Below are 26,810 nucleotides of genomic sequence, written 5' to 3'. Positions count from 1 at the left end.
TTTCCCTCACAATTTTGCTCTTTCTCCCCTCACAATTTTGCTCTTTTTCCCCTCACAATTTTGCTCTTTTTCCCCTCACAATTTTGCTCTTTCTCCCCTCACAATTCCTGCTTTTTTTCCCCTCACAATTTTGCTTTCTCCCCTCACAATTTTGCTCTTTCTCCCCTCACAATTTTGCTCTTTCTCCCCTCACAATTTTGCTCTTTTTCCCCTCACAATTTTGCTCTTTTTCCCCTCACAATTTTGCTCTTTTTCCCCTCACAATTTTGCTCTTTTTCCCCTCACAATTCCTGCTTTTTTTCCCCTCACAATTTTGCTCTTTCTCCCCTCACAATTTTGCTCTTTTTCCCCTCACAATTCCTGCTTTTTGTCCCCTCACAATTTTACTCTTTTTCCCCTCACAATTCCTGCTTTTTTTCCCCTCACAATTTTGCTCTTTCTCCCCTCACAATTTTACTCTTTTTCCCCTCACAATTTTGCTTTCTCCCCTCACAATTTTACTCTTTTTCCCCTCACAATTTTACTCTTTTTCCCCTCACAATTTTGCTCTTTCTCCCCTCACAATTTTGCTCTTTTCCCCTCACAATTTTGCTCTTTCTCCCCTCACAATTTTGCTCTTTTCCCCTCACAATTTTGCTCTTTCTCCCCTCACAATTTTGCTCTTTTTCCCCTCACAATTTTGCTCTTTCTCCCCTCACAATTTTGCTCTTTTCCCCCTCACAATTTTGCTCTTTCTCCCCTCACAATTTTGCTCTTTCTCCCCTCACAATTTTACTCTTTTTCCCCTCACAATTTTGCTCTTTCTCCCCTCACAATTTTACTCTTTTTCCCCTCACAATTCCTGCTCTTTTTCCCCTCACAATTTTGCTTTTTCCCCTCACAATTTTGCTCTTTCTCCCCTCACAATTTTACTCTTTTTCCCCTCACAATTCCTGCTTTTTTTCCCCCTCACAATTTTACTCTTTTCCCCCTCACAATTCCTGCTTTTTTTCCCCTCACAATTTTGCTCTTTTTCCCCTCACAATTTTGCTCTTTCTCCCCTCACAATTTTGCTCTTTTCCCCCTCACAATTTTGCTCTTTCTCCCCTCACAATTTTACTCTTTTTCCCCTCACAATTTTGCTCTTTCTCCCCTCACAATTTTGCTCTTTTCCCCCTCACAATTTTGCTCTTTTCCCCCTCACAATTTTGCTCTTTTCCCCTCACAATTTTACTCTTTTCCCCTCACAATTTTACTCTTTTTCCCCTCACAATTCCTGCTTTTTTTCCCCTCACAATTTTGCTCTTTTCCCCCTCACAATTTTGCTCTTTCTCCCCTCACAATTTTGCTCTTTTTCCCCTCACAATTTTGCTCTTTCTCCCCTCACAATTTTGCTCTTTTCCCCCTCACAATTTTGCTCTTTCTCCCCTCACAATTCCTGCTTTTTTTCCCCTCACAAATTTACTCTTTTTCCCCTCACAATTCCTGCTTTTTGTCCCCTCACAATTTTGCTCTTTTCCCCCTCACAATTTTGCTTTTTCTCCTCACAATTTTGCTCTTTTTCCCCTCACAATTTTGCTCTTTTTCCCCTCACAATTTTGCTCTTTTTCCCCTCACAATTTTGCTTTTTCCCCTCACAATTCCTGCTTTTTTCCCCCCTCACAATTTTGCTCTTTTCCCCCTCACAATTTTGCTCTTTTTCCCCTCACAATTTTGCTTTTTCCCCTCACAATTCCTGCTTTTTTTCCCCTCACAATTTTGCTCTTTTCCCCCTCACAATTTTGCTCTTTCTCCCCTCACAATTTTGCTCTTTCTCCCCTCACAATTTTGCTCTTTTCCCCCTCACAATTTTGCTCTTTTTCCCCTCACAATTTTGCTCTTTTTCCCCTCACAATTTTGCTCTTTTTCCCCTCACAATTTTGCTCTTTTTCCCCTCACAATTTTGCTCTTTCTCCCCTCACAATTTTGCTTTTTTCCCCCTCACCTTCCTCTCCCTTTCCCCCTCATTTTCCCTTCGTGTTCCCCCCTCACATTTCTCCGTCGCACCCCAAAACAAGCTCCGTAAATTCAACGCGTTTAATTCTCCAGGTCAGCGCCGTGGCTCTCGGGGGGTTTGGGGTGGTTTTTGGGGGTCTCGGGGGCGTTTTTGGGGTGGGTTTTGGGGGTCTCGGATTTTTGGGGGTCTCGGGGGGGTTTGGGGTGGTTTTTGGGGTGGTTTTTGGGGTGGTTTTTGGGGTCTCAGGGGGGTTTGGGGTGATTTTTGGGGCTCTCAGGGGGGATTTTTGGGGTGATTTTTGGGGGTCTCAGGGGGGTTTGGGGTGGTTTTGGGGGGTCTCAGGGGGGTTTGGGGTGGTTTTGGGGGGTCTCGGGGGGTTTGGGGTGGTTTTTGGGGGTCTCGGGGGATTTTTGGGGTGATTTTTGGGGGTCTCAGGGGGGTTTTGGGGTGGTTTTTGGGGCTCTCGGGGGTTTGGGGTGATTTTTGGGGGTCTCGGGGGCGTTTTTGGGGTGATTTTTGGGGGTCTCAGGGGGGGGTTTTGGGGTGGTTTTTTTGGGTGGTTTTTGGGGTGGTTTTTGGGGTGACTTTTGGGGGTCTCAGGGGTGATTTTTGGGGGGTCCCGGGGGTGATTTTTGGGGTGATTTTTGGGGGGTCTCAGGGGTGATTTTGGGGGTGATTTTGGGGCCTCTCAGGGGTGATTTTTGGGGTGATTTTGGGGTGATTTTTGGGGGGTCTCAGGGGTGATTTTGGGGTGATTTTTGGGTGATTTTTGGGGTGATTTTTGGGGTGATTTTTGAGGTGATTTTGGGGGGTCTCAGGCGCAGCCCAGCGCGCTCAGGACCCTCAGGGCCGTGGGGTTCAGGGGGGGTTTTGGGGTGATTTTGGGGTGATTTTTGGGGGTGTCAGGGGTGTTTTTTGGGGTGATTTTGGGGCCTCTCAGGAGTGATTTTTGGGGTGATTTTGGGGTGATTTTTGGGGTGATTTTTGGGGGTCTCAGGGGTGATTTTTGGGGTGATTTTGGGGTGATTTTTGGGGGCTCTCAGGGGTGGTTTTTGGGGTGATTTTTGGGGTCTCAGGCGCAGCCCAGCACACTCAGCACCCTCATTGCCGTGGGGCTGAGGGGGTCCCGGGGGTGATTTTGGGGGGTCTCAGGGAGGTTTTTGGGGTGATTTTGGGGTGATTTTGGGGGTGATTTTTGGGTGATTTTTGGGGGCTCTCAGGGGTGATTTTGGGGTGACTTTGGGGGGTCTCAGGGAGGTTTTTGGGGTTATTTTTGGGTTGATTTTTGGGGGCTCTCAGGGGTGATTTTGGGGGGTCTCAGGGGTGATTTTGGGGGTGAATTTTGGGGTGATTTTTGGGTGATTTTTGGGGTGATTTTTGGGGCCTCTCAGGGGTGATTTTTGGGGTGATTTTGGGGGGTCTCAGGGGTGATTTTGGGGTGATTTTTGGGGGTCTCAGGGGTGATTTTGGGGTGATTTTTGGGGGTCTCAGGGGTGATTTTGGGGTGATTTTGGGGGTGATTTTTGGGTGATTTTGGGGGGTCTCAGGGGTGATTTTGGGGGGTCTCAGGCGCAGCCCAGCACACTCAGCACCCTCATTGCCGTGGGGTTGAGGGGGTCCCGGGGGGTCCCGGGGGTGATTTTTGGGGTGGTTTTGGGGTGATTTTTGGGGATCTCAGGGAGGTTTTTGGGGTGATTTTTGGGGTGTCAGGGGTGATGTTGGGGTGATTTTGGGGGGTCTCAGGGGTGATTTTGGGGTGATTTTGGGGGTGATTTTGGGGTGATTTTTGGGGGGTCTCAGGCGCAGCCCAGCACGCTCAGGACCCTCATTGCCGTGGGGTTCAGGGGGTCCCGGGGGGTCTCAGGGAGGTTTTTGGGGTGATTTTGGGGTGATTTTGGGGGGTCTCAGGCACAGCCCAGCACGCTCAGGACCCTCATTGCCGTGGGGTTCAGGGGGTCCCGGGGGGTCCCGGGGGTGATTTTTGGGGTGATTTTTGGGGGTCTCAGGGAGGTTTTTGGGGTGATTTTTGGGGTGATTTTGGGGTGATTTTTGGGGTGATTTTGGGGTGATTTTTGGGGGTCTCAGGGGTGATTTTTGGGGTGATTTTGGGTGATTTTGGGGTGATTTTTGGGGGTCTCAGGGGTGATTTTGGGGTGATTTTGGGGCCTCTCAGGGGTGATTTTGGGGTGATTTTGGGGGTGATTTTTGGGTGATTTTGGGGGGTCTCAGGGGTGATTTTGGGGGGTCTCAGGCGCAGCCCAGCGCACTCAGCACCCTCATTGCCGTGGGGTTCAGGGGGTCCCGGGGGGTCCCGGGGGTGATTTTGGGGTGATTTTTGGGGTGATTTTGGGGTGATTTTTGGGGTGATATTTGGGGTGATTTTTGGGGTGATTTTGGGGTGATTTTTGGGGTGATTTTGGGGTGATTTTGGGGGGTCTCAGGGGTGATTTTGGGGGGTCCCGGGGGTGATTTTGGGGTGATTTTTGGGGTGATTTTTGGGGGTGATTTTGGGGGGTCTCAGGGGTGATTTTGGGGTGATTTTTGGGGGTCTCAGGGAGGTTTTTGGGGTGATTTTTGGGGTGATTTTTGGGGTGATTTTGGGGGGTCTCAGGGGTGATTTTGGGGTGATTTTTGGGGTGATTTTTGGGGGGTCTCAGGCGCAGCCCAGCACGCTCAGCACCCTCATTGCCGTGGGGTTCAGGGGGTCCCGGGGGGTCCCGGGGGTGATTTTGGGGTGATTTTTGGGGTGATTTTTGGGGGTGATTTTGGGGGGTCTCAGGGGTGATTTTTGGGGTGATTTTGGGGGGTCTCAGGGGTGATTTTTGGGGGTCTCAGGCACAGCCCAGCACGCTCAGCACCCTCATTGCCGTGGGGTTCAGGGGGTCCCGGGGGGTCCCGGGGGTGATTTTTGGGGTGATTTTGGGGTGATTTTGGGGGGTCTCAGGCACAGCCCAGCACGCTCAGCACCCTCATTGCCGTGGGGTTCAGGGGGTCCCGGGGGGTCCCGGGGGGCAGCAGCAGCAGCAGCAGCAGCTCGGGCCGGAGCAGGCAGCAGCCGGTGTGGGTGGGCAGCGAGACGTAACACAGCCTGAGCCCGGGGGGGCACCCTGGGGGCACCCCAAAATCAGACTGTACCCCAAAACCTCATCAAACCCCCCCTGTGACACAGCCTGAGCCCGGGGGGGCACCCTGGGGGGCACCCCAAAATTACTGTGTACCCCAAAATCCCCAAAACCCCCCCTGGAACACAGCCTGAGCCCGGGGGGGCACCCTGGGGGCACCCCAAAATTATTGTGTACCCCAAAATCCCCAAAACCCCCCCTGTGCAACCCTGGGGGCACCCCAAAATTATTGTGTACCCCAAAACCCCCCCTGTGACACAGCCTGAGCCCGGGGGGGCACCCTGGGGGCACCCCAAAATCAGACTGTACCCCAAAACCCCCCCTGGAACACAGCCTGAGCCCGGGGGGGCTCCCTGGGGGCACCCCAAAATCAGACTGTACCCCAAAACCTCATCAAACCCCTCCTGTAACAGAGCCTGAGCCCGGGGGGGCACCCTGGGGGCACCCCAAAATTATTGTGTACCCCAAAACCCCCCCTGGAACACAGCCTGAGCCCGGGGGGGGCACCCTGGGGGCACCCCAAAATCAGACTGTACCCCAAAATCAGACTGTACCCCAAAATCCCCCCTGTGACACAGCCTGAGCCCGGGGGGGCTCCCTGGGGGGCACCCCAAAATTATTGTGTACCCCAAAATCCCCAAAATCCCCCCTGGAACACAGCCTGAGCCCGGGGGGGCTCCTGGGGGCACCCCAAAATCAGACTGTACCCCAAAATCACCCCCAGACCCCCCCAGCCCCCAAAATCACCCCTTGGAGCACCCCCAGCCCCCAAATCACCCCCCAGACACCCCCAGATCCCCAAGTGCCCCCCCAAACCCTCCCCAGCCCCCCAAATCACCCCCCAGACCCCCCAAATCACCCCCCAGACACCCCCAGACCCCCGAATCACCCCCAGCCCCCCCAAATCACCCACTGAGCACCCCCAGCCCCCCAAAATCACCCCCCAGACACCCCCAGCCCCCCAAATCACCCCCAGACCCCCAAATTACCCCCCCCAGACATCCAAAATCACCCCCCAGACCCCCCAAATCACCCCCCAGACACCCCCAGACCCCCAAATCACCCCCTGGAGCACCCCCAGCCCCCCAAAATCACCCCCCAGACCCCCCCAAATCACCCCCCAGACCCCCCAAATCACCCCCAGACCCCCAAAATCACCCCATTGAGCACCCCCAGACCCCCAAACCCTCCCCAGACCCCCAAAATCACCCCCCCGAGCACCCCCAGACCCCCCAAATCACCCCCCCAGCCCCCCAAAATCACCCCCCAGACCCCCTAAATCACCCCCCCGAGCACCCCCACACCCCCAAATCTCCCCCAGACCCCCCAAAATCCCCCCCCCTGGAGCACCCCCAGACCCCCAAAATCACCCCCCAGACACCCCCAGACCCCCAAATCCCCCCCTGGAGCACCCCCAGACCCCCAAAATCACCCCCCAGACACCCCCAGACCCCCAAATCACCCCTTGGAGCACCCCCAGACCCCCAAGTGCCCCCCCAAACCCTCCCCAGCCCCCCAAAATCACCCCACTGAGCACCCCCAGCCCCCCAAATCATCCCTTAGCCCCCCAAATCACCCCCCAGACACCCCCAGACCCCCAAATCACCCCCCAGACCCCCTAAATCACCCCTTGGAGCACCCCCAGACCCCCAAATCATCCCCCAGCCCCCCAAAATCACCCCCAGACCCCCCCAATATCACCCCCCAGACCCCCTAAATCACCCCCCCGAGCACCCCCACACCCCCAAATCACCCCCAGACCCCCAAATCACCCCCCAGACCCCCAAAATCATCCCCTGGAGCACCCCCAGCCCCCCCAAATCACCCCCCAGACCCCCTAAATCACCCCCCCGAGCACCCCCACACCCCCAAATCACCCCCAGCCCCCCAAAATCATCCCCCAGACCCCCCAAAATCACCCCCTAGACCCCCAAAATCCCCCCCCGAGCACCCCCAGCCCCCCAAATCACCCCCCAGACACCCCCCAGACCCCCAAATCCCCCCCTGGAGCACCCCCAGCCCCCCAAATCACCCCCCAGCCCCCCCCAAAGCCCCCCAAAATCACCCCTTGGAGCACGCCCAGCCCCCAAATCACCCCCCAGCCCCCCAAATCACCCCCCAGACACCCCCCAGACCCCCAAATCACCTCCTGGAGCACCCCCAGCCCCCAAATCACCCCCCAGCCCCCCAAATCACCCCCCAGACCCCCCAAAATCACCCCCTAGACCCCCAAAATCCCCCCCCCGAGCACCCCCAGACCCCCAAATCACCCCCCAGACCCCAAAATCACCCCCCAGACCCCAAAATCACCCCCCAGACCCCCAAAATCATCCCCTGGAGCACCCCCAGCCCCCCCAAATCACCCCCAGACCCCCTAAATCACCCCCAGACCCCCTAAATCACCCCCCAGCCCCCCCAAAATCACCCCCCCAGCCCCCCCCAAATCCCCTCGGGGACCCCAGCCCCCCATTTCCCCCCCCCTCACTCACCCCTGCCCCCCAGCTCGGGGCAGTATCGGGGGGCCAGGAGCTTCCGCAGCTTCCGGAGGGCGTCAGCTCGGAGATGGGGGGGCAGAGACCCTCCTGGGGGGCCCCAAAAATCGGGGAGGGGTCCCCAAAAAATCGGGGAGGGGTCCCCAGAAAAACGGGGGGGTCCCCAAAATTTTTTGGGGTTTTTTTGGGGTTTTTTTGGGGGGGTTTGGAGCGAATTTGAAAGGATTTTTGGGGGGTTTTTGAGGGGATTTTGGGGAGATTTTGGGAATTTGGGGAGGGGGCTCGGGGGTTTTGGGAATTTGGGGAGGGGGCTCGGGGGTTTTGAGGGGTTTGGGGTGGGGTCAGAGGTCAGGTTTTGGGGTTTTGGGGGTTTTTTGGGGGGATTTTGGGGGGATTTGGGAATTTGGGGAGGGGGCTCGGGGATTTTGGGGGGGATTTTGGGAATTTGGGGAGGGGGCTCAGGGGATTTGGGGGGGATTTGGGGAGGGGGCTCGGGGTTTTTGGGGGGATTTTGGGGGATTTTGGTAATTTGGGGAGGGGGCTCAGGGGTTTTGGGGGTTTTTGGGAATTTGGGGAGGGGGCTCGGTGACTTGGGAGGATTTGGGGGGATTTTGGGGTTTTTTGGGGGGATTTTGGTGGATTTTGGGAATTTGGGGAGGGGGCTCAGGGGTTTTTGGGGGGATTTAGAGGGGATTTTGGGGGGATTTGGGGAGGGGGCTCAGGGGATTTTGGTGGATTTTGGGAATTTGGGGAGGGGCCTCGGGGTTTTTGGGGGGGATTTTGGGGGGATTTGGGGAGGGGGCTCGGTGATTTTGGGGTTTTGGGGGGATTTGGGAATTTGGGGAGGGGGCTCGGGGGATTTTGGGAATTTGGGGAGGGGGCTCGGTGATTTTGGGGTTTTGGGGGGATTTTGGGACTTTGGGGAGGGGGCTCAGGGATTTTGGGGGGAATTTTGGGGGGAATTTGGGGAGGGGGCTCGGGGGTTTTGGGGGGATTTTGGGGGGATTTTGGGAATTTGGGGAGGGGGCTCGGTGATTTTGGGGGATTTTGGGAATTTGGGGAGGGGGTTTGGGGGTTTTGGGGGTTTTGGGGTTTTTTGGGGGGATTTTGGGGGGATTTTGGGAATTTGGGGAGGGGGCTCGCTGATTTTGGGGGGAATTTTGGGAATTTGGGGAGGGGGCTCGGTGATTTTGGGGTTTTGGGGGGATTTGGGAATTTGGGGAGGGGGCTCGGCGGTTTTTGGGGGGATTTTGGGGAGGGGGCTCAGGGGATTTTGTGGGGATTTTGGGGGGAATTTGGGGAGGGGGCTCGGGGATTTTAGGGGGAATTTGGGGAGGGGGCTCAGGGTTTTTGGGGGGAATTTGGGGAGGGGGCTCGGGGGATTTGGGGGAATTTGGGGAGGGGGCTCAGGGTTTTTGGGGGGATTTTGGGGGGATTTTGGGGGGATTTTGGGGAGGGGGCTCAGGGGATTTTGGGGGGATTTGGGGGGATTTTGGGGAGGGGGCTCAGGGTTTTTGGGGAGGGGTCTCCTACCCTGCCCCGCCCCTTTGGCGACCCCGCTCTGGGTCTGGCCCCGATGGATCAGGAGGTACCTGGGGGGGGGGGGGAAAGAACTTGGGGACCCCTCCCCAAATTGGGGGGTCCCTCCCCAAATCCCCCTCCCCAAATTGGGGGGTCCCTCCCCAAAAGCCCCCTCCCCAAATAAAAGGGACACACCTTCAGACCCCTCCCCAAATTGGGGGGTCCTTCCCCAAATCCCCCTCCCCAAATAAAGGGGTTCAGGACCTCTCATTCATTCAGCCCCCTCCCCAAATTCGGGGGGTCCCTCCCCAAATCCCCCTCCCCAAATAAAGGGGTTCGGGACCTCTCATTCATTCAGCCCCCTCCCCAAATTCGGGGGGTCCCTCCCCAAATCCCCCTCCCCAAATTGGGGGTCCCTCCCCAAATCCCCCTCCCCAAATAAAAGGGGTTCAGGGCCTCCCATAGGTTTGGACCCCCTCCCCAAATTGGGGGGTCCCTCCCCAAATCCCCCTCCCCAAAACAGGGGGTTCAGGGCCTCTCACACCTTCAGCCCCCTCCCCAAATTGGGGGTTCCCTCCCCCAAATCCCCCTCCCCAAATTTGGGGGGTCCCTCCCCAAATCCCCCTCCCCAAATTCGGGGGTCCCTCCCCAAATCCCCCTCCCCAAATAAAGGGGGTTCAGGGCCTCCCATAGGTTCAGACCCCTCCCCAAATTCGGGGGTTCCCTCCCCAAATCCCCCTCCCCAAATCGGGGGGTCCCTCCCCAAAACCCCCTCCCCAAATAAAAGGGCTTCAGGACTTTCCATTGGCTCAGACCCCTCCCCAAATCGGGGGGTCCCTCCCCAAATCCCCCTCCCCAAATCGGGGGGTCCCTCCCCAAATCCCCCTCCCCAAATTCAGGGTTCCCTCCCCGAATCCCCCTCCCCAAATTCAGGGTTCCCTCCCCAAATCCCCCTCCCCAAATTTGGGGTTCCCTCCCCAAATCCCCCTCCCCAAATCGGGGGCTCCCTCCCCGAATCCCCCTCCCCAAATCGGGGGCTCCCTCCCCGAATCCCCCTCCCCAAATCGGGGGCTCCCTCCCCAAATCCCCCTCCCCAAATCGGGGGCTCCCTCCCCAAATCCCCCTCCCCAAATCGGGGGCTCCCTCCCCAAATCCCCCTCCCCAAATTGGGGGGTCCCTCCCCGAATCCCCCTCCCCAAATCGGGGGTTCCCTCCCCGAATCCCCCTCCCCAAATTCGGGGGTCCCTCCCCAAATCCCCCTCCCCAAATTCAGGGTTCCCTCCCCAAATCCCCCTCCCCAAATTCGGGGGTCTCCCCCAGACTCACCCCAGCACCTCGGGGGGCAGCGGGGGGGGGCGGGGGCAGCCCCGGAGCTGCTCCAGGACGGGACCCCAAAAATGGGGCACGAGCTGGGGGGAGGGGAGGGGTCCTGGGTGGGGGAGGGGATTCGGGGGGTGGGGGAGGGGATTTTGGGGGTGGGGGAGGGGATTTGGGGGTGGGGGAGGGGATTTTGGGGGGATTTGGGGGGGTCAAGGATGGATTTGGGGGTGGGGGAGGGGATTTGGGGGGGTCAGGGATGGATTTGGGGGTGGGGGAGGGGGATTTGGGAGATTTGGGGGGGTCAGGGATGGATTTGGGGGGGGGTCAGGGATGGATTTGGGGGTGGGGGAGGGGGATTTTGGGGGGGAGGGGGATTTTGGGGAGGGGGAGGGGACGGATTTGGGGGTGGGGGAGGGGGATTTGGGGGTGGGGGAGGGGATTTTGGGGGGTTTGGGGGATTTTGGGGAGGGGGAGGGGACGGATTTGGGGGTGGGGGAGGGGATTTGGGGGGAGGGGGATTTTTGGGGGGACAGATTTAGGGGGGAGGGGACAGATTTTGGGGTGGGGGAGGAGATTTTGGGGTGGGGGAGGAGATTTTGGGGTGGGGGAGGGGGATTTTGGGGGTTCAGGGATGGATTTTGGGGTGGTTTGGGGCAGTTTTGAGGGAATTTGAGGAAGTTTTGGGGCAGTTTTGGGGGAGTTTGGGGGAATTTGGGTCACTTTGGGTCAGTTTGGGTCAGTTTGGGTCACTTTGGGTCACTTTGGGTCAGTTTTGGGTCACTTTGGGTCACTTTGGGTCACTTTGGGTCACTTTGAGGCACTTTTGGGTCACTTTGGGTCAGTTTTGGGTCACTTTTGGTCAGTTTTGGGTCACTTTTGGTCAGTTTTGGGTCACTTTGGGTCAGTTTTGAGTCAGTTTGGGTCACTTTGGGTCACTTTGGGGCAGTTTGGGTCACTTTGGGGCAGTTTTGTGTCAATTTGGGTCACTTTGGGTCAGTTTGGGGTCTGTTTTGGGTCACTTTGAGGCACTTTTGGCCAGTTTTGGGTCACTTTGGGTCAGTTTTGTGTCAATTTGGGTCACTTTGGGTCAGTTTTGGGTCAGTTTTGTGTCAATTTGGGTCACTTTGGGTCAGTTTTGGGTCACTTTTGGGTCACTTTTGGTCCGTTTTGTGTCAATTTGGGTCATTTTGGGTCACTTTGGGTCAATTTTGGGTCACTTTGGGTCACTTTGGGTCACTTTGGGTCAGTTTTGGATCAATTTTGGGTCAGTTTGGGTCAGTTTGGGTCAGTTTTGGGTCAGTTTTGTGTCAATTTGGGTCACTTTGGGTCAGTTTGAGGCACTTTCGCCCAGTTTTGTGTCACTTCTGGCCCGTTTTGTGCCATTTTTTTGAGGAATCTTTAGGAATTCAGATATTTACAATTCGAGGAGGGGGATTTGGGGCAGCCCCCTCCCCAAATTAACCCTTCCAGCGCTGACCTGAGCGAGCAGGAGCTGCAGGGAGGGGCGGGGGCCGCAGAGCAGAGCCAGCAGCGCCCCCGGCCGCAGCCGCAGCAGCAGCAGCCGGTGAGGGACCTGCGGGGGAAATGGGGCAAATTCTGGGCATTTCGGGAAAATTGGGGGAAATTGGGAAATTTCGGGAAAATTGGGGGAGTTTGGGGCAGTTTTGGGGGAGTTTGGGGCACTTTGGGGTCAGTTTTGGGGGAGTTTTGGGGGAATTTTGGGATTTTTGGGGAGAATTTCGGGCTTTTGGGGGGGAATTTGGGGAAATTTGGGGGAGTTTGGGGAAATTTGGGGGAGTTTGGGGCAATTTTGGGGAAATTTGGGGGAATTTGGGGGGAATTTCGGGCTTTTGGGGGGGAGTTTGGGGAAATTTGGGGGAATTTGGGGCAATTTTGGGGGAATTTGGGGAGGTTTGGGTCAGTTTTGGGGGAGTTTTGGGGAAATTTGGGGCAATTTTGGGGGAATTTGGGGAGTTTTGGGGAGTTTTGGGGCAGTTTTGGGGAAATTTGGGGGAATTTGGGGAAAATTTGGGGATTTTTGGGGGGAATTTCGGGCTTTTGGGGGGGAGTTTGGGGAAATTTGGGGGGAGTTTGGGGAAATTTGGGGGAATTTGGGGCAATTTTGGGGGAATTTGGGGAGGTTTGGGTCAGTTTTGGGGGAGTTTTGGGGAAATTTGGGGCAATTTTGGGGGAATTTGGGGAGTTTTGGGGAGTTTTGGGGCAGTTTTGGGGAAATTTGGGGGAATTTGGGGAAAATTTGGGGATTTTTGGGGGGAATTTCGGGCTTTTGGGGGGGAGTTTGGGGAAATTTGGGGGGAGTTTGGGGAAATTTGGGGGAATTTGTGGCAATTTTGGGGGAATTTGGGGAGGTTTGGGTCAGTTTTGGGGGAGTTTTGGGGAAATTTGGGGCAATTTTGGGGGAATTTGGGGAGTTTTGGGGAGTTTTGGGGCAGTTTTGGGGAAATTTGGGGGAATTTGGGGAAAATTTGGGGATTTTTGGGGGGAATTTCGGGCTTTTGGGGGGGAATTTGGGGAAATTTGGGGGAGTTTGGGGAAATTTGGGGGTGTTTGGGGCAATTTTGGGGGAATTTGGGGGAGTTTGGGGGAGTTTGGGGGGAATTTGGGGGAGTTTGGGGGCAGTTTTGGGGGAAATTTGGGGAAATTTGGGGGAATTTGGGGAAAATTTGGGGATTTTTGGGGGGAATTTTGGGCTTTTGGGGGGGAATTTGGGGAAATTTGGGGGAGTTTGGGGCTTTTTGGGGGAATTTGGGGAGTTTTGGGTCAGTTTTGGGGGAGTTTGGGGCACTTTGGGGTCAGTTTTGGGGGAGTTTTGGGGAAATTTGGGGGAATTTGGGGAAAATTTGGGGATTTTTGGGGGGAATTTCAGGCTTTTGGGGGGGAATTTGGGGAAATTTGGGGGAGTTTGGGGAAATTTGGGGGTGTTTGGGGCAATTTGGGGAAAATTTGGGGATTTTTGGGGGGAATTTCAGGCTTTTGGGGGGAATTTGGGGAAATTTGGGGGAGTTTGGGGCTTTTTGGGGGAGTTTTAGGAAATTTGGGGGAATTTGGGGGGAATTTCGGGCTTTTGGGGGGGAATTTGGGGAAATTTGGGGGAGTTTGGGGAAATTTGGGGGTGTTTGGGGCAATTTTGGGGGAATTTGGGGGAGTTTGGGGAAATTTGGGGGGAATTTGGGGCACTTTGGGGTCAGTTTTGGGGGAGTTTTGGGGAAATTTGGGGGAATTTGGGGAAAATTTGGGGATTTTTGGGGGGAATTTCAGGCTTTTGGGGGGGAATTTGGGGAAATTTGGGGGAGTTTGGGGCTTTTTGGGGGAATTTGGGGAGTTTTGGGTCAGTTTTGGGGGAGTTTTGGGGGAGTTTGGGGCACTTTGGGGTCAGTTTTGGGGGAGTTTTGGGGGAATTTGGGGGAATTTTGGGGAAAATTTGGGGATTTTTGGGGGGAATTTGGGGCTTTTGGGGGGGAATTTGGGGAAATTTGGGGGAGTTTGGGGCAATTTTGGGGGAATTTGGGGAATTTTGGGACAGTTTTGGGACAGTTTTGGGGGAATTTGGGGAAAATTTGGGGGGAGTTTGGGCAGTTTGGGGGAGTTTTAGGAAATTTGGGGGGAGTTTGGGGCAATTTTGGGGGAATTTAGGGAAATTTGGGGGAATTTGGGGGAGTTTTGGGGCAATTTGGGGGGAATTTGGGGGAGTTTGGGGCAGTTTTGGGGGAGTTTTGGGTCAGTTTTGGGTGGTTTTGGGGTCAGTTTTGGGTAATTTTGGGGTCATTTTTGGGCCATTTTTGGGTAATTTTGAGATCAGTTTCGGGCCAGTTTTGGGTCAATTTCAGGTGATTTTTGGGTCATTTTTGGGTGGTTTTGGGGTCAATTTTGGGTAATTTTGGGGTCAGTTTGGGGTCAATTTTGGGTAATTTTGAGATCAGTTTCGGGCCAGTTTTGGGTCAATTTCCAGTGATTTTGGGGTCAGTTTTGGGTAATTTTGGGGTCAGTTTTGGGTGGTTTTGGGGTCAGTTTTGGGTCAGTTTTGGGTAATTTTGGGGTCAGTCTTGGGTCAATTTTGGGTGATTTTGGGGTCAGTTTTGGGTAATTTTGGGGTCAGAATTGGGTCAATTTTCAGTGATTTTGGGGTCAGTTTTGGGTCAGTTTCGGGTGATTTTGGGGTCAGTTTTGGGTCAGTTTTGGGTGATTTTGGGGTCAATTTTGGGTGATTTTGGGGTCAGTTTTGAGTCAATTTCAGGTAATTTTGGGGTCAGTTTTGGGTCAATTTCCAGTGATTTTGGGGTCAGTTTTGGGTCAGTTTTGGGGTCAGTTTTGGGCCAGTTTCGGGTGATTTTGGGGTCAGTTTCGGGGGGGCGGGGCCAGTGCTGCGATCACGTGACCTCACCTGCGGGCTGCTATTGGGCAGGAACACCGGCAGGTCCCGCGCCGCCGGGCCCTTCCCATTGGCTGCCCCCGATGACGTCACCAGCAGCGCGCGCAGGGGGGCGGAGTCAGCGCCCGGCAGCGCCCCCCAGCGGGGGGTGCCCAGCAGAGACCCCCCGAAGCCCCCAGACCCAAAATAGAGGCAGCCCAAATCCGTCTGCGCCGCCCCCGCGAAACGCTGCAGCCGCTCCTGGGGGAGGGGAGGGGTCAGGGAGAGACCCCCACCCAAATTGGGGAGGGGGGGAGGGGTCAGGGAGAGACCCCCACCCAAATTGGGGAGGGGGGAGGGGTCAGGGAGAGACCCCCACCCAAATTGGGGAGGGGGGGAGGGGTCAGTGAGGGACCCCCACCCAAATTGGGGAGGGGGGGAGGGGTCAGTGAGGGACCCCCACCCAAATTGGGGAGGGGTCAGTGGGGACCCCCACCCAAATTGGGGAGGGGGGAGGGGAAAGGTTGGGGGACCCCCACCCAAATTGGGGAGGGGGGAGGGGTCAGTGAGGGACCCCTGAAATGGGGGAGGGGTCAGTGAGAGACCCCCACCCAAATTGGGGAGGGGTCAGTGGGGACCCCCACCCAAATTGGGGAGGGGGGAGGGACCCCCGAAATGGGGGAGGGGTCAGTGAGGGACCCCCACCCAAATTGGGGGAGGGGGGAGGGGTCAGTGAGGGACCCCCACCCAAATTGGGGAGGGGGGAGGGGTCAGCGAGGGACCCCCACCCAAATTGGGGAGGGGGGAGGGGTCAGTGAGGGACCCCCACCCAAATTGGGGGAGGGGGGAGGGGTCAGTGAGAGACCCCCACCCAAATTGGGGAGGGGTCAGGGAGGGACCCCCACCCAAATTGGGGGAGGGGTCAGTGAGAGACCCCCACCCAAATTGGGGAGAGGGGGAGGGGTCAGTGAGGGACCCCCACCCAAATTGGGGAGGGGGGGGAGGGGTCATTGAGGGACCCCTGAAATGGGGGAGGGGTCAGTGAGAGACCCCCACCCAAATTGGGGGAGGGGGGGAGGGGTCAGTGAGAGACCCCCACCCAAATTTGGGAGGGGGGGAGGGGAAAGGTTGGGGGACCCCTCCCCAAATTGTGGGAGTGATGGTTAAAGCATGGAGACCCCTCCCCAAATTATGGGGACCCCTCCCCAAATCACTGCAGAACCCCCTGAGACCCCTCCCCAAATCGTGGGAACCACCCCCAATATATGGAGACCCCTCCCCAAATTGTGGAGACCCCTCCCCAAATCACTGGAACCATCCCCAGAGGGGTCCTGGGGGAACTCTGGGGGTCCTGGGGGGGATTTGGGGGTCCTGGGGGGGATTTGAGGGTCCCAGGGGGAGATTTGGGGGTCCCAGGAGGGGATTTGGGGGTCCCAGGGTGGATTTTGGGGGGATTTGGGGGTCCCAGGAGGGGATTTAGGGGGGATTTGGGGGTTCCAGGGATGAATTTGGGGTCCTGAGGGAATTCTGGGGGTCCTGGGGGGGGATTTGGGGGTCCCAGGGGTGGATCTGGGGGGGATTTGGGTGGATTTTGGGGGTCCCAGGGTGGATTTTGGGGGGATTTGGGGGTCCCAGGGTGGATTTTGGGGGGATTTGGGGGTCCCAGGGTGGGTTTTGGGGGTGATTCGGGGAATTTGGGGAGGGGTCTCACCTGCAGGGCGTCGCGGGGCGTGGCCGGGGGGAGGGGGCAGCAGGGGGGGCCCAGCCCCCAGCCCCATTGGGGTTTGAGGAGGGCGTCAATGAGAGCGAAACAGCTCTGGGGGAGGGGGGCACAGCTGGGACCCCCCAAAAACACCCAAATACCCCCCGGGACCCCCCAAATACCCCCCAAATACCCCCCAGGACCCCCCAAAACCCACCCGGGACCCCCCAAATACCCCCCAGGACCCCCCAAAACCCACCCAGGACCCCCCAAATACCCCCTGGACCCCTCAAATCCCCTCCAGGACCCCCCCAAACCTCTCCAGGATGCCCAAATCCTTCTGGGACCCCCCAAAACCCCCCAAATCCCCCCAGGACCCCCCAAATCTCCCCAGGACCCCCAAAACCCCTCTGGGACCCCCCCAAACCTCTCTGGGGCCCCCCCAAACCCACCCAGGTCGCCCCAAACCCCCCCAGGACCCCCCAAATCCCATCCAGGACCCCAAAATCCTCTCCAGGTTCCCGAAAACCTCTCTGGGACCCTCCAAAACTCCTCCAAGACCCCTCAAAACCCACCCAGGACCCCCCCAGGACCCCCCAAATCCCCCCAGGACCCCCCAAATCCCCTCAGGACCCCCCAAAACCCCTCTGGGACCCCCCCAGGACCCCCCGGGACCCCTCCTCACCCTCAGGTCGCGCTTGAGCCGCTCCACGTTGCGGACGGGCACCAGCTCATCCAAGCCCAGCACCAGCACCTGCGGGACTGGGATGGACTGGGAGGGACTGGGAGAGGGACTGGGATGGACTGGGAGGGACCGGGAGAGGGACTGGGAGGGACTGGGAGGGACTGGGAGAGGGACTGGGAGGGGCTGGGAGCACTGGGATGGACTGGGATGGAACTGGGGAGCACTGGGAGAGGGGCTGGGGGCACTGGGAATGGGGCTGGGAATGGGGCTGGGGGCACGGGGGGACTGGGAATGGGGCTGGGACAAACTGGGATTGAACTGGGATGGACTGGGATGGACTGGGATTGAACTGGGATGGACTGGGATTGAACTGGGATGGACTGGGATGGACTGGGATGAACTGGGATGGACTGGGATTGAACTGGGATGGACTGGGATGGACTGGGATGAACTGGGATGGACTGGGATTGAACTGGGATGGACTGGGAGGGACTGGGATGGACTGGGAGGGACTGGGATGGACTGGGATTGAACTGGGATGGACTGGGATTGAACTGGGATGGACTGGGATGGACTGGGAGGGACTGGGATGGACTGGGATTGGACTGGGATGAACTGGGATGGACTGGGAGGAACTGGGATGGACTGGGATTGAACTGGGATTGAACTGGGATTGAACTGGGATGGACTGGGACGAACTGGGATGGGCTGGGATTGAACTGGGATGGACTGGGATGGACTGGGATTGAACTGGGACAAACTGGGATGAACTGGGATGGACTGGGATGGACTGGGAGGAACTGGGAGGGACTGGGATTGAACTGGGATGGACTGGGATGGACTGGGATTGAACTGGGATGGACTGGGATGAACTGGGATTGAACTGGGATGGACTGGGATTGAACTGGGATGGACTGGGATTGAACTGGGACGAACTGGGATTGAACTGGGATTGAACTGGGACAAACTGGGATTGAACTGGGACAAACTGAGATTGAACTGGGATTGAACTGGGATAAACTGGGATTGAACTGGGATAAACTGGGATGGACTGGGATTGAACTGGGATTGAACTGGGACAAACTGGGATTGAACTGGGACGAACTGGGATGAACCGGGACAAACTGGGATTGAACTGGGATTGAACTGGGACAAACTGGGATTGAACTGGGATGAACCGGGACAAACTGGGATTGAACTGGGATAAACTGGGATTGAACTGGGACAAACTGGGATGAACTGGGATGGACTGGGACAAACTGGGATTGAACTGGGACAAACTGGGATTGAACTGGGATGAACCGGGACAAACTGGGATTGAACTGGGATGAACCGGGACAAACTGGGATTGAACTGGGACAAACTGGGATTGAACTGGGACAAACTGGGAGTTGCGTGCTGGTTCATGCTGGGGTGGGGGGAGGGGCAGCGCTCCGTACTGGGAACACTGGGGCCATACTGGTCCATACTGGGAGGGGGCGGGGTCTCACCATGGCGCCGAAGGCGGAGTCGAGGATCCGGGTGGGGGCGGGGCCGGGGGGGGCGGGGCCGAGCAGGATCAGGGAGATGCTGCAAATTCCCGCCAAAATTCACTCCAGATGACCCCAAATTCCCCAAAATGACCTCAAATTCCCCAAAATGACCCCAAAATTCCTCAAAATGACCCCAAATTCCTCAAAATGACCCCAAAATTCCTCAAAATGACCCCAAAATGACCCAAAATTCCTCAAAATGACCCAAAATGACCCAAAATTCCTCAAAATGACCCCAAATTCCCCAAAATGACACCAAAATGACCCAAAATTCCTCACAATGACCCCAAAATTCCTCAAATTTCCTCAAAATTACTTAAAATGACCCCAAAATTCCTCAAAATGACCCAAAATGACCCAAAATTTCTCAAAATGACCCCAAAGTTCCTCAAAATGACCCCAAAATGACCCCAAAATTCCCCAAAATGACCCAAAATTCCTCAAAATGACCCCAAATTCCTCAAAATGACCCCAAAATTCCTCAAATTTCCTCAAAATTACTTAAAATGACCCCAAAATTCCTCAAAATGACCCCAAAATTCCTCAAAATGACCCCAAAATTCCCCCCAAATCGCCTCAAAATCCCCAAAACTCTTCAAAAATCCCCAAATTCTCCAAAATTCCCCCAAATTCACCAAAAATTTCCCCAAAATTCCCCCCAAATCCCCTCAAAATCCCAAAAAAAACATCAAAATCCCCAAATTTCCCCCAAATTCCCTCAAAATCCCCAAAAATCTTCAAAAATCCCCAAATTCTCCAAAATCCCCCCAAATTCACCAAAAATTCCCCCCAAATTCCCCCCAAAATTCCCCGAATCCCTCCCAAATCCCCTCAAATTCCCTCGAAATCCTCAAAAATCCTCAAATTTTCCCCAAATCCCCCAAAATTTCCCCAAAATCCCCCAAAATCCCCTCAAAATCCCAAAAAAAATCATCAACATCCCTGAAAATCTTCAAAAATCCCCAAATTTTCCCCAAAAATTCCCCGAATCCCTCCCAAATCCCCTCAAATTCCCTCGAAATTCTCAAAAATCCTCAAATTTTCCCCAAACTCCCCAAAATTTTCCCCCAAATCCCCAAAAATCCTCAAAATTCCCCCAAAATTCGCCCAAAATTCCCCCCTGACCCCGTCTGACCCTCACCTGTTGCCGTAGTTTGCCCAGGTCACGTGCGCAGTGGGCGTGGCCGCCTCCCGAAGCTCCGCCCCCTCCACCGCCCCGAACAGGTGAACCCCGTGCAGGGCCCCGACCAATGAGAACGGGACCTGGGGGGCGGGGTCAAAGGTCACGTGATGGGGGGCAGGGGTCAAGGGTCACATGGGGAGGGGTAAAAGGGGCGTGGCCTCACCTGGGGGCGGGGCGGGCGGCAGAACAGGGGGAGCCCGCTGGCCGTGGCCAGGCACAGCAGGCAGGGGGCGCCCTCCTCATCCTCGGGCATGGGCACGCCCCCTTTTTCCCCTCAGGACACGCCCCTTTTCTCCGTTAAGCCCCGCCCCTAAGCCCCACCCGCTGCCACACCCTTCTAAACCACGCCCCTTTTAGATTCCCGCCCTCTTAAGCCCCGCCTCCCTGTCCCGCCCCTCAGCGCCCGCCGCGGCCTCAGCTCAGTTCCCGCCGTTCGCCGCCATGGCCCGCGCGGGGCACGCCGGGAGCGCCGCGGTTGCCCCGGCAACGGTGGGGCGTGGCGGGGCTTTTGCTGCAACGCCATTGGTTAAAGCCCGGTTGCTGCGGCAACGGCGGGAAGGGCGGGGCTTCCCCGCAACGCGATTGGTCGATGAGCGGTTGCCGCGGCAACGGAGGAGGGGCGAAGCTTCCTCTGCAACGTGATTGGTTAAAGCGCGGTTGCCCCGGCAACAGTCAGGCGGGAGGGGGCGTGACCCCAGCCCCTCGCCGCTGATTGGCTACGTCTCGCCGTTGCCGCGGCAACGCGGGGTTTCCCCGCCCTTCCCCGCACGCGCTGTCGGGAGATCACGTGAGGGGGGAAGGAAAACACTTCCGGTCCGGCGGGACCCGCTGCCGGTATTGGGGGTGGGGGTGTCCCGGGTGGGTTTTGGGGTCCCGGGTGGGTTTTTGGGCCCCAAATTTGGGATTTCTGAGGGAAATCGGGGGTTGAAATTGAGTTTGGGGGCGTTCTCGGTGTTCTCCAGCCCGTCCGGAGCCCCCTGAGGGGCGATGGTGGTGCCGGCGCTGGAGCCCCCCGCGCCCCCCGCCATGGTGGCCGACGTCGTGTTCGTCATCGAGGGCACCGCCAACCTCGGGCCGTACTTCGAGTCCCTGCGCAAGCATTACCTGCTGCCCGCCATCGAGTGAGGAAAAAAAAACCCCCGGGACCCCTCCCCAAAGCCCCGGGACCCCTCCCCAAACCCCCGGGACCCCTCCCCAAATCCTCCCCGAACCCCCGGGACCCCAAACCTGAGCCCCGGTTTTGGGTTTGAGTCACCGGGAGCCTCCCGAGAGCCACAAAAGTTTTGGAATCCGGCCCGGGTCTATCGGGGAGACCCCACTGAGGAGCCCCACTGTGGTTCATGAGCATTTTGGGGTCCTAAACCCACTCAGGACCCTCCAAAAACACCTCAGGACCCCCCAAAACCCTTCAAGATCACCCCCAAAACCACTCAGAATGCCCTAAAACCCTTCAGGACCCTCCAAAACTCCTCAGGACTCCCCAAAAACACCTCAGGACCCCTCAAAAACCCCTCAGGACCCCTCAAAACCCCTCAGGACCCTCTCAAAACCCTTCAGGACCCTCCCAAAACTCCTCAGGACCCCCCAAAAGCCCCTCAGGACCCCTCAAAACCCCTCAGGACCCCCCAAAACCCCTCAGGACCCCCCCAAAATCTTTTTGGACCCCCCCAAATCCCTTCAGAGTCCCCCAGAACCTCTCAGGACCTTCTTAAACCACTTAGGAGCCCCCCAAAACCACTCAAGACCCCCCCCAAAGCTCCTCAGGACCCCCCAAAACCTTCAGGACCCCCCAAAACCCCCCAGGACCCCCCCAAAACCTTTCAGGACCCCCCAAAACCCCTCAGGACCCCCCCAAACCCCTCAGGACCCCCAAAATCTCTCAAACCCCCTCCCAAACCACTCAGGACCCCCCAAATCCCCCTCAGGACCCCCCAAAATCTCAGAGCCCCCCCAAACCCCTCTCCTCCTCCTCCAGGTACTTCAATGGGGGCCCCCCGGCCGAGACCGACTTTGGGGGTGACGTGAGTGGGGTTTGGGGGGTCTGGGGGGGTTTTGGGGGGTCCTGGGGGGGTCCTGGGGGGTTTTGGGGGGTCCTGGGGGGGTTTGGGGGGGTCCTGAGGAGTTTTGGGGGGTCCTGAGGGATTTTGGGGAGGTTTTGGGGGGTCCTGAGGGGTTTTGGGGGGGTTTTAAGAGGTTTTGGGGGGATCTTGAGGGGTTTTGAGGGGTGTTCTGAGGAGTTTTGGGGAGGTTCTGAGTGGTTTTGGGGGGTCCTGAGTGGTTTTGGGGTGTTCCTGATGGGTTTTGGGGATGTTTTTGGCGCTCCTGGGAGATTTTGGGGAGGTTCTGAGAACATTCCCGTGGGTTTTTCCATCCTGGGGTTGCCCTGGGAGGTTTTGGGGGGTCCTGAGGAGTCCTGGGGGGGTTTAAGAGGTTTTGGGGGGGTCCTGAGGAGTTTTGGGGGGTCCTGAGAGGGGTTTGGGGGGTCCTGAGGGGTTTTGGGGAGGTTTTGGGGGGTCCTGAGGAGTTTTGGGGGGTCCTGAAGGGTTTTAGGGGGGTTTTGAAGGGATTTTGGGGGGTCTTGAGAGGTTTTGGGGAGGTTTTGGGATGTCCTGCGAGATTTTGGGGAGGTTCTGAGAACATTCCCGAGGATTTTTCCATACTGGGGTTACCCTGGGAGGTTTTGGGGGGTCCTGAGGGGATTTGGGGAGGTTTTGAAGGGATTTTGGGGAGGTTTTGAGAGGTTTTGGGGGTCCTGAGGGGTTCTGGGGGGGTCCTGAGGGGTTTTGGGGGGGTCCTGGGGGGTTTTGGGGAGGTTCTGAGAGGTTTTGGGGGGTCCTGAGTGGTTTTGGGGTGTTCCTGATGGGTTTTGGGGCTGTTTTTGGATCTCCTGGGAGATTTTGGGGAGGTTCTGAGAACATTTCTGGGAGTTTCATCCTCCCCTGAGGCCTCTGGGGTTGCCCTGGGAGGTTTTGGGGGGTCCTGAGGGGTTTTGGGGGGGTTTTGAATGGATTTTGGGGAGGTTTTGAGAGGTTTTGGGGTGTCCTGAGGGGTTTTAGGGGGGTTTTGAATGGATTTTGGGGAGGTTTTGGGGTGTCCTGCGAGATTTTGGGGAGGTTCTGAGAACATTCCCGTGGATTTTTCCATCCTGGGGTTGCCCTGGGAGGTTTTGGGGGGTCCTGAGGGGTTTTGGGGGGTTCCTGAGGGGTTTTAGGGGGGTTTTGAAGGGGTTTTGGGGGGGTTTTGGGGGGTCCTGAGGAGTTTTGGGGGGTCCTGAGGAGTCCTGGGGGGTCTTGAGAGGTTTTAGGGGGGTTTTGAAGGGATTTTGGGGGGGTTTTGGGGGGTCCTGAAGGGGTTTGGGGAGGTTTTGAGAGGTTTTGGGGGGTTCTGAGTGGTTTTGGGGGTGTCCTGAGGGGTTTTGGGGGGGTTTTGAAGGGATTTTGGGGGGGTTTTTAGAGGTTTTGGGGGTTCCTGAGGGGTTTTGGGGGGGTCCTGAGGAGTTTTGGGGGGTCCTGAAGGGTTTTAGGGGGGTTTTGAAGGGATTTTGGGGGGTCTTGAGAGGTTTTGGGGAGGTTTTGGGATGTCCTGCGAGATTTTGGGGAGGTTCTGAGAACATTCCCGTGGATTTTCCCATCCTGGGGTTGCCCTGGGAGGTTTTGGGGGGTCCTGAGGGGTTTTGGGGGGTCCTGAAGGGTTTTATGAGGGTTTTGAAGGGATTTTGGGGGGGTTTTGAGAGGTTTTGGGGGGTCCTGAGGGGCTTTTTGGGGGGTCCTGAGGAGTCCTGAGGGGTCTTGAGAGGTTTTGGGGAGGTTTTGAAGGGATTTTGGGGAGGTTTTGGGGTGTCCTGAGGGGTTTTGGGGAGGTTTTGGGGGGTCCTGAGGAGTTTTGCGGGGGTCCTGAGGAGTTTTGGGGGGTCCTGAAGGGTTTTAGGGGGGTTTTGAAGGGATTTTGGGGGGTCTTGAGAGGTTTTGGGGAGGTTTTGGGGTGTCCTGCGAGATTTTGGGGAGGTTCTGAGAACATTCCCGTGGATTTTCCCATCCTGGGGTTGCCCTGGGAGGTTTTGGGGGGTCCTGAGGGGTCCTGGGGGGGTTTTGAAGGGATTTTGGGGAGGTTCTGAGAGGTTTTGGGGCTCCTGAGGGGTTTTGGGGGGTCCTGAGGGGTTTTAGGGGGGTTTTGAATGGATTTTGGGGAGGTTTTGGGGGGTCCTGAGGAATTTTGGGGAGGTTTTGGGGTGTTCCTGATGGGTTTTGGGGATGTTTTTGGATCTCCTGGGAGATTTTGGGGAGGTCCTGAGGACATTTCTGGGAGTTTTATCCTCCCCTGAGGCCTCTGGGGTTGCCCTGGGAGGTTTTGGGGGGTCCTGAGGGGTTTTGGGGGGTCCTGAGGAGTTCTGGGGGATCTTGAGAGGTTTTGGGGAGGTTTTGGGGTGTCCTGCAAGATTTTGGGGAGGTTTTGAGAACATTCCCATGGGTTTTTCCATCCTGGGGTTGCCCTGGGAGGTTTTGGGGGGTCCTGAGGGGTTTTGGGGGGTTCTGAGGGGTTTTAGGGGGGTTTTGAAGGGGTTTTTGGGGGGTTTTGGGGGGTCCTGAGGAGTTTTGGGGGGTCCTGAAGGGTTTTATGAGGGTTTTGAAGGGATTTTGGGGGGGTTTTGAGAGGTTTTGGGGGGTCCTGAGGGGTTTTGGGGGGTCCTGACGAGTCCTGGGGGGTCTTGAGAGGTTTTAGGGGGGTTTTGAAGGGATTTTGGGGGGGTTTTGGGGGGTCCTGAAGGGGTTTGGGGAGGTTTTGAGAGGTTTTGGGGGGTTCTGAGTGGTTTTGGGGGTGTCCTGAGGGGTTTTGGGGGGGTTTTGAAGGGATTTTGGGGGGGTTTTTAGAGGTTTTGGGGGTTCCTGAGGGGTTTTGGGGGGGTCCTGAGGAGTTTTGGGGGGTCCTGAAGGGTTTTAGGGGGGTTTTGAAGGGATTTTGGGGGGTCTTGAGAGGTTTTGGGGAGGTTTTGGGATGTCCTGCGAGATTTTGGGGAGGTTCTGAGAACATTCCCGAGGATTTTTCCATACTGGGGTTACCCTGGGAGGTTTTGGGGGGTCCTGAGGGGATTTGGGGAGGTTTTGAAGGGATTTTGGGGAGGTTTTGAGAGGTTTTGGGGGTCCTGAGGGGTTCTGGGGGGGTCCTGAGGGGTTTTGGGGGGGTCCTGGGGGGTTTTGGGGAGGTTCTGAGAGGTTTTGGGGGGTCCTGAGGGGTTTTGGGGTGTTCCTGATGGGTTTTGGGGATGTTTTTGGATCTCCTGGGAGATTTTGGGGAGGTTCTGAGAACATTTCTGGGAGTTTTATCCTCCCCTGAGGCCTCTGGGGTTGCCCTGGGAGGTTTTGGGGCGCCCCCAGCCGCGTTCTGCCCTCAGTTTGGGGGTACCCAGTACAGCCTGGTGGTTTTCAACACGGTGGACTGCGCCCCCGAGTCGTACGTGCAGTGCCACGCGCCCACCAGCAGCGCCTACGAGTTCCTCACCTGGCTGGACAGCATCCAGTGAGGGGGGAATTGGGTCTGGGGGGGAAATTTGGGGTCTGGGGGAAAAAATTCGGGGTTTGAGGGTTAAAATTTGGGGATTTAGAGTAAAAATTTGGGGTTTGAAGGTGAAAATTTGGGGTCTGGGGGAGGAGATTTGGGGTCTGGGGGGGAAATTTGGGGTCTGGGAGGGGGGATTTGGGGTCTGGGGGGTGAGATTTGGGGTCTGGGAGGGAAATTTGGGGTCTGGGGGAAAAAATTTGGGGCTTTAGAGTCAAAATTTGGGGTCTGGGGGGAGAAATTTGGGGTCTGGGGGGGAATTTGGGGTCTGGGGGCAAAAATTTGGGGATTTAGAGTAAAAATTTGGGGTCTGGGGGGAGAAATTTGGGGTCTGGGGGGGAATTTGGGGTCTGGGGGCAAAACCTCAGGATTTTAGGGTGAAAATTTGGGGTTTCAGGGGGGGATTTGGGGTCTGGGGGGGAAAATTTGGGGTCTGGGGGAGGAGATTTGGGGTCTGGGGGGGGAAATTTGGGGTCTGGGGGTGGAAATTTGGGGTCTGAGAGCAAAAATTTGGGGATTTAGAGTAAAAATTTGGGGTCTGGGGAGGGAAATTTGGGGTCTGGGGGGGGGGATTTGGGGTCTGGGGGGGGGAATTTGGGGTCTGGGGGGGGAATTTGGGGGTTTAGAGTAAAAATTTGGGATCTGGGGGTGGAAATTTGGGGTCTGGGGGGGGAATTCGGGGATTTAGAGTCAAAATTTGGGGTCCGGGGAGGGAAATTTGGGGTCTGGGGGTGGAAATTTGGGGTTTGGGGGGGGAATTTGGGGTCTGGGGGGAGAAATTTGGGGTCTGGGGGGGGGGGGAATTTGGGGTCTGGGGGGAGAAATTTGGGGTTTCAGGTGAGGATTTGGGGTTTGAAGGTGAAAATTTGGGGTTTGGGGGGAGAAATTTGGGGTTTCAGGGGGGAATTTGGGGTCTGGGGGTGGAAATTTGGGGTCTGGGGGGGAGATTTGGGGTTTGAAGGTGGAAATTTGGGGTCTGGGGGGGAAATTTGGGGTCTGGGGGGGGAATTTGGGGTTTGAAGGTGAAAATTTGGGGTCTGGGGGGAGAAATTTGGGGTTTGGGGGGGGAATTTGGGGTCTGGGGGGGGGATTTGGGGTCTGGGGGGGGGGAATTTGGGGGTTTAGAATAAAAATTTGGGGTCTGGGGGTGGAAATTTGGGGTCTGGGGGAAAAAATTTGGGGTCTGGGGGGAGAAATTTGGGGTCTGGGGGTGGAAATTTGGGGTCTGGGGGAAAAAATTCGGGGTTTGAGGGTTAAAATTTGGGGATTTAGAGTAAAAATTTGGGGTCTGGGGGGGGAATTTGGGGTCTGGGGGTGGAAACTTGGGGTTTTGGGGGGAGAAATTTGGGGTCTGGG

The 26,810-nt window shown here is 56.7% G+C and overlaps 2 protein-coding genes across 2 annotated transcripts in view; one reads left to right on the top strand and one right to left on the bottom strand.

Moving 5' to 3' along the window:
* Positions 1-3,104: 3,104 nt before the first annotated feature.
* FUZ (fuzzy planar cell polarity protein) lies at positions 3,105-20,477 on the bottom strand. The gene is made up of 11 exons (XM_086871663.1): positions 20,065-20,477; positions 19,860-19,981; positions 18,677-18,755; positions 17,187-17,255; positions 16,511-16,615; positions 14,833-15,060; positions 11,908-12,003; positions 10,437-10,519; positions 9,123-9,181; positions 7,587-7,679; positions 3,105-5,082 (listed from the first exon to the last, which is right to left on the bottom strand). Exons 1-11 carry the CDS (start codon positions 20,152-20,154, stop codon positions 4,916-4,918), a joined length of 1,191 nt encoding a protein of 396 aa, XP_086727789.1. The 5' UTR covers positions 20,155-20,477; the 3' UTR covers positions 3,105-4,915.
* A 158-nt stretch (positions 20,478-20,635) lies between these two features.
* Positions 20,636-26,810, top strand: part of MED25 (mediator complex subunit 25) — a 55,515-nt gene continuing 49,340 nt past the window's right edge. Inside the window, exons 1-4 of the mRNA XM_086871547.1 lie at positions 20,636-20,735; positions 20,864-21,022; positions 21,877-21,922; positions 25,291-25,415. Of these exons, the coding sequence (XP_086727673.1) occupies positions 20,889-21,022; positions 21,877-21,922; positions 25,291-25,415 (305 nt within the window). The 5' untranslated portion in view covers positions 20,636-20,735; positions 20,864-20,888. The remainder of the gene's footprint in view (positions 20,736-20,863; positions 21,023-21,876; positions 21,923-25,290; positions 25,416-26,810) is intronic.

The sequence above is a fragment of the Cyanistes caeruleus genome, chromosome 36 (genome assembly GCF_971803275.1).
Source record: "Cyanistes caeruleus chromosome 36, bCyaCae1.hap1.1, whole genome shotgun sequence".
Classification (NCBI taxonomy): Eukaryota; Metazoa; Chordata; class Aves; order Passeriformes; family Paridae; genus Cyanistes; species Cyanistes caeruleus.
Note: the sequence above shows the minus strand (reverse complement) of the source record. Positions and strands in the feature narration are given on the sequence as shown.